Source organism: Scardinius erythrophthalmus (assembly GCF_964197995.2).
Source record: "Scardinius erythrophthalmus genome assembly, chromosome: 5".
NCBI lineage: Eukaryota > Metazoa > Chordata > Actinopteri > Cypriniformes > Leuciscidae > Scardinius > Scardinius erythrophthalmus.
Window position 1 is genome coordinate 25970985 of NC_138225.1, and position 16658 is coordinate 25987642.

General features: G+C 37.8%; 1 protein-coding gene across 2 annotated transcripts; it reads right to left on the reverse strand.

Annotated features, from left to right (window-relative positions):
- Positions 1-1868: 1868 nt before the first annotated feature.
- wdr44 (WD repeat domain 44) lies at positions 1869-16565 on the reverse strand. Of its 2 annotated transcripts, XM_081365225.1 has the most exons (20): positions 16210-16476; positions 15961-16107; positions 14676-14709; positions 12585-12662; positions 11364-11964; positions 11044-11177; positions 10851-10943; positions 9338-9474; positions 8566-8649; positions 7533-7791; positions 7286-7424; positions 6143-6207; positions 5941-6057; positions 5691-5813; positions 4762-4953; positions 4511-4612; positions 4241-4356; positions 4018-4145; positions 2732-2866; positions 1869-2625 (listed from the first exon to the last, which is right to left on the reverse strand). In XM_081365225.1, exons 2-20 carry the CDS (start codon positions 16035-16037, stop codon positions 2537-2539), a joined length of 2703 nt encoding a protein of 900 aa, XP_081221351.1. In that variant the 5' UTR covers positions 16038-16107; positions 16210-16476; the 3' UTR covers positions 1869-2536. The 2 variants fall into 2 exon arrangements, with proteins under 2 accessions (XP_081221351.1, XP_081221352.1); XM_081365226.1 differs by having other exon boundaries at positions 1890-2625; positions 15961-16565.
- Positions 16566-16658: the final 93 nt, after the last annotated feature.

Below are 16658 nucleotides of genomic sequence, written 5' to 3' on the forward strand. Positions count from 1 at the left end.
CTTATTTGTAGTGGAGATGAGTGGTACCCGGTGGGGTCTTCTGCTGTTGTAGCCCATCCGCCTCAAGGTTGTGCGTGTTGTGGCTTCACAAATGCTTTGCTGCATACCTCGGTTGTAACGAGTGGTTATTTCAGTCAAAGTTGCTCTTCTATCAGCTTGAATCAGTCGGCCCATTCTCCTCTGACCTCTTGCATCAACAAGGCATTTTCGCCCACAGGACTGCCGCATACTGGATGTTTTTCCCTTTTCACACCATTCTTTGTAAACCCTAGAAATGGTTGTGCGTGAAAATCCCAGTAACTGAGCAGATTGTGAAATACTCAGACCGGCCCGTCTGGCACCAACAACCATGCCACGCTCAAAATTGCTAAAATCACCTTTCTTTCCCATTCTGACATTCAGTTTGGAGTTCAGGAGATTGTCTTGACCAGGACCACACCCCTAAATGCATTGAAGCAACTGCCATGTGATTGGTTGATTAGATAATTGCATTAATGAGAAATTGAACAGGTGTTCCTAATAATCCTTTAGGTGAGTGTATGTATATATGTATGTATATATATATATATATATATACATATGTATATAAATATAATAATATATATATGCACATTTTATATAAACAAAAACTTTAATGTTAGATGTGAGTAATCTCGACTCATCTATTTTACCACTTATACACACACAATGTTAGGGTAAAGCATAACAAGTACGAGTTACGTAATCAGATAACATTTTTTCAAGTAACTAGTAAAGTAACGCATTACTTTTAAATTTAAAATAAAATATGAGTTACTTTTTCAAATAATGCAAGTTAGTTTGTTTTGCCATTTATTGACTGACAGGTCTCTTGTCCCGATGTTGAGAGAAATCGTGAGTAAGTGTGAGCATGCATTTACTCATCTCACTGGCACTAAAACAGATTCAATATTCCTCAAAAGGAATAAAATCAGTGAAATGCAAAAATACTGCGCAAACCTCCAATAATTAAATGTTAAATAAAACATATTTTATGCATTTAATCTCACTTTATTGACCAACGTACTTCCTGCTGCACTTTGATGAATCAGTTAAATATGACTTTAGATTTTTGTGTTTTTATTGGCAAAGTAAATGTCAAACTTTCCTTTTCTGCACCATAATCTTCTGCAATCCAGAATGACAGCACAGCTCAAAGGTTTGAGATGCGCCCTCTACTGTACACGTGTGAATTTGCATTTCCTTCAGCCTTATTTCAATTTTAATGTGAAAGGGCCTTTACATTTGCCCAAAAGTAGAACTTTTTTGTTTAAAAAAAAACAAAATAATCAAGCCCAGCCCAGGTGAGAAAAAGCAACGCAAAGGTAATGTAACACATTACATTTATTAAAAAGCAACTAAGTAACAGTTACTTTTTAAGGGAGTAACACAATATTGTTATGCATTTACTTTTCAAAGTAACTTTCCCCAACAGTGCACACACACACACACGCGCACACAATTGGCGTATATATTGGCTTTGCTCTAAACATACAACAAACCCTAGAACATATTTATTTTGTACACATAGCTCAGTGAAACAAGTAATAAAAACTCGGTGAGTGTTTTAGCGCAATTTTCTCACCTCATGGGATCACAACACTAAGAGATAGTAAATCTTTTCCTGGATTTTTTTTGTGCTTTCCCGAGATTAGACCTTCCTTAACATAATGCCGAAAACCCGAAGTCTCTAGGTGGTCTGGTTGAGGAGTAGATAGAAGTGCAAGATTGGTGCGCACAGACAGAACAGAAATCATGAGTTAACAATCGCAATTTGTCCGGTGGAAAATTGCGCTAAAAACATTTTTACTGCATACATAGAGATAAAAACAACACAAGGGAATATCTTTAAACATATTTTTTTTTTATTTCTGGAGTCATACATAAAATCAAGTTCAATTATTTTTACAACAAAATAACACTGACCAAGATTTTTAAATTGAAATGAGTTTAGTTAGTGCTTATGATGTTTTCCAGAAACCTTGAGTTTGGGGTTAAAGTGTGGAGGAGGAAATTAGTTGTGTGTGTGTGTGTGTGTGTGTGTGTGTGTGTGTGTGTGTGTGTGTGTGTGTTTGTTTTAAGGGCTGACCACCCGTGTCTCTCATATCCATTCAGTCTCCATACAGGCTTGCAGTTTCACTCATCCATTAAAATGGCATCACTGATCTGTGCAATTTAAAGCCCTTTTGTGCATGTACAGTAACAATACAACAATATCTCTCCAAACAAAATCAAATTAAAAAGAAAGGAAGGTAAAGAAAGATGCGTTGAGCTGTAACGTCTGTCCCTGCTCCTCAACTGTCCCCACCTTCCAACTTCCTGGGTCCCTGTTCTCTGCGAATAAGGCGGGGCTTATAATCTCCGCCTCTCAGAGCACTCTCCAGCAGCTGATTGGTCAATGAAGGGGGCTCAGTTAGATGTAAAGTGGCACTGATTTTGCTTTAACTCTGTCCGAAAGCTGAGAGGAGCTTTTACATTATTACATATACTTGTTGGGTGTCATATTCAGCACAAGCACTCAGTATTTCTTAACATTGACAAAAACTTTAATGGCTCCGGTGAAATCAGCAGAGAGCAAAACTTCAGTGTGATCTGTTTTCAATGCCCCTGAGGACAAGAAAAGAAAAAGAGTGGGTTACTTTTGTTCACTACTACCACATACAGTGCACTGTTGTGATTTCGCAATGCTAGTTGCCATAGTTACGGTCAGTACCTGAAGGGATGGTCTCAGAGTCATCTGTGCTGTCACTCTTACAGTCGGAGTCTGCCTTCTCTGCCCCTGCCTCCTGAGGCACGATGAGATCCGGATGCGGAGCAAAAATGGCCGAAGTCACCACGGCATTATGAGCTACAAATCATGAGGCAGAAGTCATTAAAAAAAATTACAGACAATAATGCTTGTTATGGCAGCACATTTGGGGGGGGAATCCCGCAAGGTTTGACGTGCCTGTTTGTAGGACTGCACAATTTGGCCAAAATATTTGTGATGATATATGAATACGATAATAATAATAATTATTTTTATTATTCTTACTACTACTACTACTACTACTACTACTACTACTACTAAATAAAAAAAAAATATAGGAAATATTACTTATTTCACTGTTAAATTAAAAATAAAATAAAAAATATAATAAAAACAATTTTATTTTACATTACAAATGTAAAATTATAATACTAACATTTTTAATTCATTTTTAAACGCTGAGTCCGTGCCGACGACTTTACTTCAATATTGTGAAATGGAATATATATATATGACGTCATCAGACAAGGACCACCATTCCAGAGGGTCAGCAAATTTTCTGATTTTGACTAAACAGATTTTGCGCTAACACAGAAAATGTGGTCAAATTTAATTTCAGGCAGACGGCGAAAAACCCTTAAAGGGATAGTTCACCTCAAAATGAAAATTCTGTCATCCTTTACTCACCCTCAAGTTGTTCCAGACCTGTATGAGTTTCTGTTGATGAGCCCCATTGACTTCAATTGTTTTTTTGTTTTGTTTTTTATATTATGGCAGTCAATGGGTCATCAACTGTTTAGTTACATTCTTCAAAATATCTTCTTTTGTGTTCAGCAGAAGAAAGAAATTCATACAGGTTTGGAACAACTTGAGGGTAAGTAAATGATGACGGCATTTTCATTTTTGGGTGAACTATCCCTTTAAAGCTTCTCTTTTGTTGACTACAGCTGGTTTATAGGTGTTTATTTCAAGTTTGGGATGATGGTTGGTATGTGTTGCATTCTCAAATGCACGTTATAAGAGACCCAACACTGAGCAAATGCAGAGCTGAGTTCAGGTGGAGCAGCATTTACTGCAAACTGAGTCGCAAAGAGACTGAAAACACTGGATCATGAGCTGCTCGAGAGTAAAAGACGTGCTTTACTCTGAAACTCACTGCGCATAGATTTATTGAATTGAATTCTGAACGTGGCGGCTGTGTAACCTTCTGTCAGTCAAGCATGATTCATAATATGATTCCATCGTATTACCTTTGATCCCTTCCCAGAAGTCATTGCGGTCTCTCCGCACAGAGGTGAACTTGCTCAGGTCGTGGTATGTGCTCCAGATGTACACATACTTGTCCTCTGAGCCGCTCACAATGAAAGAGTAGTCGTGACTACAAGAACAAGAGGACATCCTTGAGATTCACTCAGAACTTTCAGTAGAAGTGTAAGATCAGAGATGGACATCTTTCAGGGTTGCTTCTCTCACCTGAAGCTGGCTTTGATCTGACTGCTGCTGTTCACATAGCCTTTGTACTTCATAGACAGAGACAAATCTCTGAGGTCATACAGGCGAATGCGAGAGTCGTTTGACGTCACCAAGATCTGCAGAGGAAAAGGAGATTGGCATTAACTGAGACTGAATGATGGAACGTCACCTTGGTATGAATGACAAATGTTATACTGAAAGTTTCAGATCTAACTGCAGTCTTTTTCCATTTTGAGTCTTTCCTCTTTCATGAACACATCTGTGTCTTGCCTTGTTCTCTCCTGGCAGCGGCTCAATACCGGTGATTTTGCGGCCAACGCGATTCCTGCCTCTCGTGGAGCGAACATGGATTTGGGTGTGATACTTGAGGCGCTGAGCCGAACATGATGAAAGAAGAAATGAGTGATTAATAATCAACTAGTTACGTAGATAGATTTATAAATCAATGCAGTGTACATGGTGTTCCTCCATTTTAAGTGAAAATCATTGTTCCCATCTTTAAGCTCACAAGAAACACTCACCTCTGTGTCATAGAAAATGCAGCGCCCGTCGTAGGTGCCGATAACCGCATATTTTCCATTCTGGCAGAAGTTAGCTGCTGTTATCAGACGCGTCTGTCCGTCTACCTCATTCCACAGTGCCACTTTCTTATCTGGAATATTCCATAACCGCAACTTTCCATCCAAAGAACCGCTCAAAAAATACCTGTCATCCTGAGAGAAAAATACAGGCATTAAAACCAGTGTTATTTTAGTATCACATAAAAAAAGTTCATTTTTGTCTTTTTTAAAATGTCTATATAGTTTTTATTAAGTTTTAAATTTTAGTTTATTTAGTTTGAGTTATTTTAGTATTTTACTTAAAGGGCTAGTTCACCCCAAAATAAAATTTCGACATGAGGGTGAGTAATTAAAATAATTACTCTGAAATAAAATAAGTTTTTTTTTATTCAGCTAATGTTTATTTTATTTAAAAAAAGAATGCCTTTTTTTAAATGGCATTAGTTTGAGGTCAGTACGTTTTTTTTTAAATTAATAGTTTTGTTCAAAAAGCTTGACAAAATCGACAGTAAAGACATTGTTACAAAGAAATTCTATTTCAAATAAATACTGTTCTTTTGAACTATATATTCATGAAAGAATCCTGAAAAAATGTATCACATTTTACAGAAATATATTAAGCAGCACAACTGTTTTCAACATTGATAATAATTAGACTTATTAGAATGATTTCTGAAGGATCATGTGACACGGAAGACTAGAGTAACGATACAGAAAATGCAGCATTGCATCTCAGGAATAAATTACATTTTAAAATACCTTTTGTAATAATATTTCTATTTTTTTTTTTTTTTTTTATCTAATAAATGCAGTCTAGTGGGTGTAAGAAATTTCTTTCAAAAACATCTTACCAACCCAAAATTTAAAGAGTACACAAACAGCACACTCACCCTGGGATGAAATGCAATGGCTGTAACGAAGTCTATATGCTGAAAACAGCAGAGACACTCTCTCCTGGAGATGTGCCACAAACGAACCGTCTTATCCATTGATGATGACAGCAGGAAGTAGTTCTATTGGGAAAAGAACACCATTACAGTATGTCAGATTGCGATTCATTAAATTGAGAATTTCAAAACGTTTTCCACGCTCAATTCTTTATTAGTCTTCAGTGGAGCACTGATGACCATAACCTCTCACCTTCGACCAGGACAGATCCAGCAGGTCAGCCGTATGACCCTTGTACTTGCAGAACGGAACCTGCCGGAATGGCAGATTTCTGTCCTCAGTGTCTGCATCTTCCGCTGCAGCACCAAACTGAGCAACAAAGCAAGAGAGACATTTTAGAGCTTTAAATGGTCATTAATCAGTATGAACTCCAAAACTTGAAAAAATGCCTTACCCCTCCTTCAGTATCTGATTTAGAGGAACACAGACTCTCCTGAGAGGGAGACGGCGACACACGTCCTGAGAGAGAAAGAGAGAAACCAGAAACTCTTTTAAAAAAAGGAAACCCCCAAAAATAGTAAAAAAAAACAACAACAATGTAATTACAGTTATTTGACACAATAATTGTGTGTGCCATGTATATTTATGTTTATCAGAGAATTGTGCCATTAGCTTAGCAACATGCCAAAGCCAAATTCTTCTGAAATCTCTTATGAGTGTCGCCTCCCATGCAGAGTGCCTACGTAGGGCGCACCAAATCAGTCACTTATGAGGTTTCAAGTGGGTTAAGATGCTTTCGAAGGCAGTACACAGCTCACAGAGTTTTAGATCAGTTACAGTTGTTTTGCATAAGCTCTACAAAAGCAGCAACACCAGCTGCTTTCACATGAAGTGTTTACTTCCTAGACAATGATTAAGTTTAACATTGGGCTTAACTACAAAGAGGTGATTCATCTTTTAAATGTAATTGTAGCTCTAGTAATACGTTTCATACTTTTTTTCTCTCTTTAACGCCATTCCAGCCTCTATGGCTATGTTCATGGCGAGAGCATGTTGGGTTTAGTTATTCAAAAATAAAACTAAATAAGATGTTTAATAATATATATATATATTTAAACTTAAGTCTAAATTTTTATTTACTGGTTTAAAAACCTTTCCAAAAGTATCAACAGAATAAAACAAGTTTCTCAAAAGGGTAGAAATATTACAGTCCAGCAAAATATGTTTAATGGACAGTGGATTCTGATAAGATGAACACTTTGGTGAATTTTCTCCTGATAGTAAATAATTATGTGCGAGTCTTGAGTGTCCCATGTGGCATTGTGTGTAAATGACTTGATCCCAGCGATTATTAAAATGGAATATATGTTTTTTCCCAACATCAAGATTAATTTCATGTAGTTTGTTGTTTAAGCACTGATAATACATTTCATTCGAAACAGGTCATTTCAAAACATCTGACGACCAGAATGTGTCTAAATACTTTTTGGGGCCACAGTATATAAATTATAGGAAAGGTACAGTATGTTTTGAATACAATAAAAAATCTTTATATAGTAGTCTTCATATACAATATTGTGCACGTGTGCATGTTTACCATCTGTGTTGTATTTTATTCTCATGTTGTTGAAATAGTCATAGGCATTTTTTAGGACCCATATCCGAACCACATTATCCTGCCCTGCTGTAGCCAACAGCCGCCCACAATGAGAGAATTTCATTGTCCAGACGGCACCCTGAGAGGGGAAGAGGGAGTGGTCAAATCACTAAATAATGAACTAACTACATCACAAATCACAAAATAGGTTAAAGTTCACATTAAAGGTCGCACACGCTCTCCTCACCATGTGTTCTCCACTCAGGTCCTGCACTACTTTGATTTGGTCAAAGTCAAAGGGCCCTTTGAAGCTGTGAGCTGCTTTAAACTTGACCGGTCGGGTGTACGGCATCCCCTCGTCATCACTGGATGATGGGTCGTCCTGGTCCGTGTGGAATACTTCATCTCGAACGCTCTTGACTTTATTCACGGCTTTCTCTCCATATTCCTCCGCCAAGTGCTTCGCTCTCTTCACCGATTTGCCCAGAAACTTCTTCAGCTGTGTACTGAGTGAAGGACGAAGAACAAACAGGTGTCTAAAATCATTCTCACTGGACCCTCTAGCTATATTTGAATGGTAATGTAATTATAATTAGATAAAAGGTTAGGGGTCAGTAATATATAAAGAAATTACTGCATTTATTCAGCAAGAATGCATTAAATTGATCAAAATTGACAGTAAAGACAATTTTAAAGTTACAAAAGATTCCAATCTCAAATAAATGCTGTTCTTTTGTACTTTCTATTCATCAAGAGTGTATCCCGGTTTCCACAGAAATAATAAGCAGCACAACTGTTTCAACAAAACCAAATCAGCATAGAATGATTCAGATGATTTAGCAGTAGAGTACATTTTATTTCAAATAAATGTTGTTCTTTTGAACTTTTTATTTATCTAAGAATCCTAAAAAAAAATTATGTATCACTGTTTCAACTAAAATGTTAAGCAATCTTTCTTGAGTAGCAAATCAGCATATCAGAATGATTTCTGAAGGATCGTGTGACTGAAGACTGGAGTAATGATGCTGAAAATACAGCTTTGCCATCACAGGGGTAAATTACATTTTAAAATATATTAAAATAGAAAAACATTATTTTAAATTGTTATAATATTTCACTATAATAATAATAATAATAATATTTTACTGTATTTTAATCAAATAAATACAGCTTTGATGATCACTTTCAGCACTTACCAACCCCAAACTTTTGAGCAGTTGAGCACAATTTATTTTCTCAAATTATGATTTTTTTTAGTTATAAATAAACATATCTCTTACGTTCTCTGTTTCAGTTTCCCTCCATCTGTGTCTGTAAGGGCAGGCTGGGACTTATCATCATCATCCGACTGTGCTGCATCATTTCTGCCAAGAAAAAAGAACGTGTGAGATCCCACCCTAAAGCGTACAGAGCTACTGGCTTTAAGACAGGAGTTCTCTTTAAACCCCTTTCAAAATTAGGTTGCATTTAATCCTGATGTAAAATGAGAAATGAGAAACACTGATCCAGGACCAGATCCAGCAACCCAACTGTTTCAGATTAACCACACTAGTAGAAACTACAAAACTGTTATCAGCTCAGCATTATGTAGCACTTCCTGCCAAAATGTTCGACTCATGTTTGAGGGGTTTCAAATCAGAAGAGAGCGGAGAGAGGAGAAGGGATTACATGCCTTCTTCCTTCAAAAGAGGAAAAACAGTCTGTAGGTTTCATTCTGACTGATAAAACGAAGGCATATGAAAGTGTGGCGAATCGGATTACTGGTGGGATTCAATCCTGTTGCCTAAGGGCCCCATCACATAAGCACAAGCAGAGTGTCATATAAGGAAAATGATCCTTGATATCACACATGAAATGTAAAACCAGCTCAGAAGAGTTCCACAACTCTGTGATGGATTGTGGATTATATGGTACAGTTGGACATCTCAGGCCTCATGACATCTTGGAAACTCATCACATTTTTCAAAGAGCCCTATCAGATAACTTGTGTTTCTATGTTTCAGGTTGAAGAGAAGTATTGCTGGTGCATAATGGGAAAAGCAGTTCTCTTACGAGATATACTCCTTGGTTCTCCTCATGATGTGCAGTGTGAGTGGGTTGATTCCAGTGGGGAGTTTCTCTTCTGCCTGGATCAAAGGGATCTCCTCACCAGTGTCCAGATTCTTGATCATCACACTTGCAAGAATCTCCTGTAACAAAAAACACACAGATTACTGCATTGAGTAATAATCATTATACTATAAGTGATTCATAGCAGCACAAAGAAAACTGCAGGAGGCCACATAAAACAACCAGTGAAAAGCCTGAATGAATGAATGAATGAATGAACAATCGGTCATCGTCCTAATATTCTTAATCAACTTAACTGCTTTTCAGATAATCAGTAACAACTGCTGGCACTAGAGAGGTTTAAAAACAGCCGGTGATCAGTGCCGATTATATGCTGTCAATCAAAAGGGTGCGGTAAAATGACCGACTGCAACTCACACTGTGTGTGAAGAAAAACTCTCGTGTTGAGTTAATTAGGACAAGTTAATGCATTAACAGTTAAAAATAGCTATATAAAAGCAGGCTCTATTTGACCCTATGAACCACCTGTAGTTCAAACCAGGGTTGCCAGATCTGCAGTTTTTCCCTATACTAAACATTATTTGTAGCGCGCCTCTCATCCAATAATCGCAAATAGCTCTGTGCTTTGTTACTTCTAAAAAGAAACAAAGTGTCATCTTTCAAATTCGGTCCATTTTATCACGAAATTCAAGCAGTAATATCTCAAGTCTATTCTTGCACTTTAATACAAATTATATCTAGAAAAACATGCATGAATATCAGAAGGTAAGTTGAAAGATCCAGTACAACTTACCGAAACCCGTATCAAATCTCTTGTAATCACTCAATCAGCGTTTCAACCGTGAAAAGATGTAAATAAAACAGCTTGTGAACAATATCACTCAGGAAAGTCATCCGTTTGTTAGTTAGCTTTTTTTTTTTAGGAAAAACTAGAGGGGAGATTATTTACTGTTAATTATATATATATGTTTGAATAAATTTGCCGTGAAGACAAGTGCTTATGAAAACTACCTTATATGTGTAACTGAGTTGTATACAAACATTTCAACTTTTATTTGAGTGTAAATATTATATCTGGAAATAAATAGCAGTTGAATATAATAGCTCTGTTGTTAATTTTAACCTCTAATATTATAGTGTACCAAATGAGAGCGTTCTCTTTATAGTTTGCAGCATTATTTGGGAGAGATTTTTTTTTTCCCATAAGAAAAAACAACCTATCCGTATCGGGCGATATCATTCTGAATAATCGGCTATCGATATCGGCTGAGAAATTTCATATTGGTGCATCTCTAGCTGGCACCGTATTAATATTCATAAGCCATGCTAATAAAGTTTAGAATGTGTCCCTCCCACTTTCCAGATCATAGAAATGAGTTCCGGTTCCATCATCCCGAAGTCAGTGTTTTGTTTTTTGACGGGTTTTCTGGTTAAATGCCTGAAAAACATCTGTGGTTAACACAAGATATTATATGTGTATATATAATGACATTACCTCATCCGTAAGCTCTCTGCCTGAGTTAGATCTTGGTCTTTGAGGTCCAACGGTCTCACTCCCATTCGAATTTGATGCCTGCTCGTCATTTTCCTATTCATACAAAATTACAGACACAAATGTATGATTTAAAATATTCAGTGTAAAATCTACATATTTATAATATTTGAAATGGCTATATTTAAATTCAAACCTGTGCAGTGACTACTTTATCGCCACTAGTGGCGCTAGCGAGGTCCAGGGAGTGCTGGAATTCTTTAGTAATACATCGTACTGTGGCATTTGGACTGACCAATCCACACAGCTCGTCCGCTGGCTCTACAGAGACTGACAAATCATAGAGCACGATATTGCTTGAGTCATTATATAAAATTTCACATTCATTTTATAACAAAAAGAAGTGGCAATCACTATAGGACGGCACAAATATATGGTCATCAAAAAAAGTAACAGAGCAACATTTTTACATGTTAAACCAGTGACATCTTTGAAGAGAAAACTCAAACAACATACCTTCTAGGCCTGTTGGTCGCATCACTTCCTGGGATTTTTTACTAGCTGAAAAGCTGGGCCGTGAGGGGGGAGGCGGCCTAGGAGGTGGAGCCCCGGTGGGTGGAGGTGGCCTTGAGGGCGGTTGCTTCTTGGTGCTAGCTACAATGTCTGGCTCCACTGTAAACTGTCTGGGAGTTTTGGAAGGGCCAGGGTCATCTGCATCAGTCAAAGGGACTTTCTCTAGAATATCAGCAGTTTCTGCACAAGGCAGGGAGGCGGGTTGCGACGGTTGACCCAAAGCACTTGTAATGTCAGGAGGGGGTGACATAGCCTGGTCCTGACTCGCTTGGGCGGAACCAGCCACATCTGGTGCTCTGTCCTCAATGCCCCGTGACCTCACTTCCTTTGGTCTTACATCAGGCAGCTGCCCAGTGCGACCAGAGTCATGTGGCGTCACATCAGGATCCTCTGGAGGCACCTCGGGAACCAGGTTTTCTTCAACACTGTAGCCTTCTGCTTCTGCCTTCTCCCCCTCAGAGGAGGCTGCACAGGTCTCCTCTCCTCTCAACAACTGATCTTCCACTCCACTCTTCTGACTCTCCTCTATAATACTGTCAATGATCTGGAAAGAGGGCCAGTCAGAAAATTGTGCTTTAGCATTCATGTAGAACGCATCTGTACATCAAAATAAAAGCTCTGTTTACACTGGGCATCTAATCTTATAGTGTTTCCCTACAACATCAATAATGATGTATGGTTACAGAGGTCTCAGGGTCCACGTTTATTGATCAAGAAGAGTTTGGCATCCAGCCAACTTGCAAAACATACTCAGGAGGAGCAAATTATCAGGAGCTTTCAAACAAATATATGCATTTTAGTTTACTGGCACAAAACATTGAGTTTGTTTTGATGTGCAGCCTTTAACGTCATCAACAGAATATAAATTTTCTCTTCATATTTATTTAATAAGCTATTTATTTTGCAATGCAGCAAGTTGTGTTTTAATATTTGCATTAAGCATTTATCCTGCTGGGTTGTAACTGACCTATTGGCATTGACCACTTAAGAGAAATGGCCTGCTTTTTGGGCAGACATCCAACAGCAAACACACTAGAGAGCACAGCATGCTTCTGTTATAAATTACCAATGAGTGAAACAGAGAGGCAATGAAAAGAGAGGGAGTAGATAAAGAATTAAAAGGGGCAAGTAAGATCTGTAAGGCTTTATCATGGCCAAACCCACCTGAAGAGAATCGTCATGGCGGGGTTCTGGCTGAGCCAATCCAGCAGTGACTTCCTCTACCACATTCTCTGCAGGACCCTACAGCCAATCAAAAGCAACAGATGAAAAACCACTCAATTCTCAAATTCAAACCCTTCATGTAGCTCATTTACAGATTTTAAACACACACAAAAAAAATGTCAATTCAAATAAGAACAAAAAATTTCTCCCATTTCAAATATTATTTAAATGTATATTTATTATTATTTAAATGCATAATTGTCGTTCAAAGATTTTGCGGCAGTAAGAGTTTTTTTATTTTGAAAGAGATTTGTTTTTAATTATTCAGCAAGGACATTAAATTGATCAAAATATATTTTGATAAATCTTGATAAAAAAATTTAAATAAAATTACAAAAGATTTATATTTCAAATAAATACCTGTACTGTCCTTTTGACCTGTCTATTCATCCAAAAATCCTGAAAAATATATCACTGTTTTCACAAAAATATTAACAGTAAAAACTGTTTTCAACATTGATCATTGATAATAATATTAAATGTTTCTTGAGCACCAAATCAGCATATTATTATGATTTCTGAAGGATCATGTGAAGACTGGAGTAATGATGCTGAAAATAAAGCTTTGACATCACTAAAATAATTTAGATTTTAAAATAGACAATTTTATATTGTAATAATATTTCACAATATTACTGTTTATTCTGTATTTGAGATCAAATAAATGCAGCCTGAGCATGAAAACTTTTTTCAACCCCAAAGTTGTGAAAAGTAGTGCATCGTAAATTATATTTTAAATGCATAATAATAATTTTAAAATATCAAACCATGTATTGTTTATATTTATTTTGCTTTCCTAAAGAAGTCCTTCCCCAAACAAATTTATTTTTGTAACATTTTAGAAATTATAATTCATGTCCCCACAAAGCCAAACAGAGTTCCAGAATTTTCAAAAAGGTAATTGAAAATACTATAACAGCAGTTGAGCTCTGGTTTGTTGGCCAGGATTAGTTTTATTTAAATGATTAAACAGAGCTAGAGCAGAACCTCAGACCTTTGGTATCAACCTCAGATCATCTTTCCTGCACTCATGTGACTAAAGCATTTCACCAAAAGGTTTATAACCATCACCCTACTAAGACTTATGACTCAATCAAGACCCATGCACTGGCCAAAACAGAATCAGATTCTACGAATCCCCTGCACTGTGCATGTTAATTTATTAGCCTACATATTTTTGCTCATGTTTTATTCTTTCAATTCTGCTTAAGTTCACCCAAAAATAAAATGTCTGTCATTAATTAATGTCGTTCCAAACCCATAAGACCTTCGTTCATCTTCGGAACACAAATTAAATATTTTTGATGAAATCCGAGAGGTTTCTGACCCCCTTAATGTTATTAAGCGAAAAAAAATAAAATAAATAAATAAACAACAGCTTTATACAACAATTTCTTCTCTTCTGTGTCAATCTCTGACACTCTTCATGTGAGCACCTTGACACATGCGTGAGCTTGCTGACGCAGGAGCCGGCCGATACTGAGCTGACTTTCTGACGTAGAACCCGGAAGCGCTGCACTGTGTTTACAATGTGAACAGCGTCAAAGACTGACACAGAAGAGAAGAAATTGTTGAATAAAAAGTCAAAAAGGTCAATGGATGTCTGCCCACAATTTTTTTTCCCCGTCTCTTCATAATATTAAGGTTGAACCACTGTAGTCATAATGACTATTTAACAACGTCTTTACTACCTTACTGGGCCTTGAAAGTGGTAATAACGTCACAGTCTAAGGGGGGTCAGAAAGCTCTCAGATTTCATCAAAAATATCTTAATTTGTGTTCAGAAGATGAACAGAGATCCAACGGGTTTGGAACGACATGAGGGTGAGTAATTACTGACAGAAATTGCTTTTTGGGTGAACTAACCCTTTAACACAATTTACCAATGCAATCAAATTGGCAGACTCTGTCTGGACCTACCAATGGGCAAATGTTCATTCTCACAAAATTCTCTTTAATAATGTTTCCACAAAAAAAAAAGACATTGTACACAGGTAGATTAAAGTGTAAGTGAAAACAGGAAACTCTTACCCCTGACTGAGGAAGTTCAAACTTTGCAGGTGACCTACAAGGAATAAAAGAACAAAGAATCAAGAACACAGGTCACCAGGGTCAAGATTCATACTCATACCACTCATATCATACATAACACAGAGCTCCATTTTGACATAGCCTATATGCTCACATACTTCACTTGTTCAAAACATACAGAATTTCAATCTTCATACGCTTAAGCACTGTATAAAGTCTAGTTTAGACTAATTAATGAACGTCAATAAAGTTGTGTATATAGAAAAAACTGTCAGTGGATGTGAGGGCTCCTCCCAGCACTGAGCTAGCCTGACGCAGCATTCATGAACAGACAAGCCCCTCAAACACATTCATAACACACCCTTTAACTAGTAAATCTAAACATATGCACAGTGACCCAACATACATTTTTAAACCAGCCCTCAGCCACCACGGAAGACACTGTCAAAACACTCCTCAGACATTGTCACAGCTCTTCTCACACACACCTCTGACCCAGCCATGCTATGGCAACAACAAGAGCAGGCGGATGTTCCTATACTTGATAAAATGGAGACTCCTTCTTCACAAAAGAGCAATTATTTTTGAACCTTTAGTCTTCAAATCTTTGTTCACATTGAGTCACTGGGTTTCTGAGTCATTCGGGCTTTTTTTTCTGAAAAGAGCTGTCATGTTTGTGACAAAAAAAAAAAATGCCTGTCAAACTAGCCTGAGTCTAAATTAATACATGTAAGACAGTCACTTGAGAAATGCCTAAATTAGTAGAATTTGTTGTTTAATACAGTGGAAAAAATGCAAACTGGACGACATTTCTTGAAGGGATAGTCACAGTTCCCACAAAGTGTAGACTTTGGATTATGTGCATATCCTCATGTTGTTTCAAACGTGTATGACTTTATTTCCGCATAGGAACACCTTAGGAAAAGTTCGGGAGTGTGAACTATTCTTTAAAGCATTTTACCGCATTTAAAACCTTTTGGTTGAATGACAACACCAAAAACAACATGACAGCAACATCAGCTGAACGCTACGTGTCACAACGATATCGTGGCCGTGTTTCAAACCCTCTCAGCTGACTTGACCGTTTACTTGTGTAAGTCATATGACTTTATATATCTACATAATAAATGTTACATGGCAGTACCGAAGCAGTAAATCTATAAACAAGCAATGGGGCAACTGTTGAACAGTTTTGACAGCTTCATTCTAAATCACGTAACGGACATCAGACATTTAACTAACGTAATAAAACTAATAGTTTCCATAAATTAAATATAAGACTCACGCATGAGGTGAGGGAGTGAAGTTGACATCCTCCGCCGCATCGTAAAACTCCTCCGTGTCGCTGGTGTCCGACGCCATCGAGCCCGGGCTGCATACAGAGGCCGCCGCCACTGTTGCGATTTCAGCGAAAGGGGGGAAACTCCCAGAGCTTGTGAAGCAGGACGCGAGAAAACAGACGTCTGATAAATTACTGGATTTGAACCAGGCGTGCGTCTATGGCATGAGTGCTGGGAGAGGCCGCTCCACTCACCTGAATGCACGATAACGCAAGCAGACACACGGCCTAGATTACAAGATCTCAGACGGCGGGGTTGAGTATAAGCAAAATCAGCCGGTTATGTCGATCTAATTAGGGGCAATGCAATGTTAAGGTCCGACCGAGGCTGTCCATGCGCACTGTCAATGATCCTGGCATATCAGGAAGATCCCCTACCGGGATTTACGATCGAAAACAAACCGAGAGGAGGAAGAGAAACGGCGACAGGTCTTCTCGCGTCCACCGAAATCTCGCAGGAACATCTCGCGGGGTTTGGACTCGGGGGCATGTTTCCGTTGAACAGCTGATCTGTTCTGTAATTTACTTCAATCTCTGTTGTGAAGCATCACGGACTGAGATTGCTCCGATAGATAGATTAGACAGACAGACAGACAGACAGACAGACAGAGAGACAGACAGACAGACAGACAGACAGAAAGCTT

What these genes read in the sequence shown, in the direction of transcription:
- wdr44 (XM_081365225.1), bottom strand. Translation starts at nt 16,037, where the DNA reads ATGGCGTCGGACACCAGCGACACGGAGGAGTTTTACGATGCGGCGGAG. An exon ending in GCGACCAACAGGCCTAGAAG is followed by an intron (nt 11,178 to 11,363) that starts GTATGTTGTTTG and finishes ATGATTTGTCAG; the next exon opens with TCTCTGTAGAGCCAGCGGAC. An exon ending in CTCTGAGACCATCCCTTCAG is followed by an intron (nt 2,626 to 2,731) that starts GTACTGACCGTA and finishes TCTTGTCCTCAG; the next exon opens with GGGCATTGAAAACAGATCAC.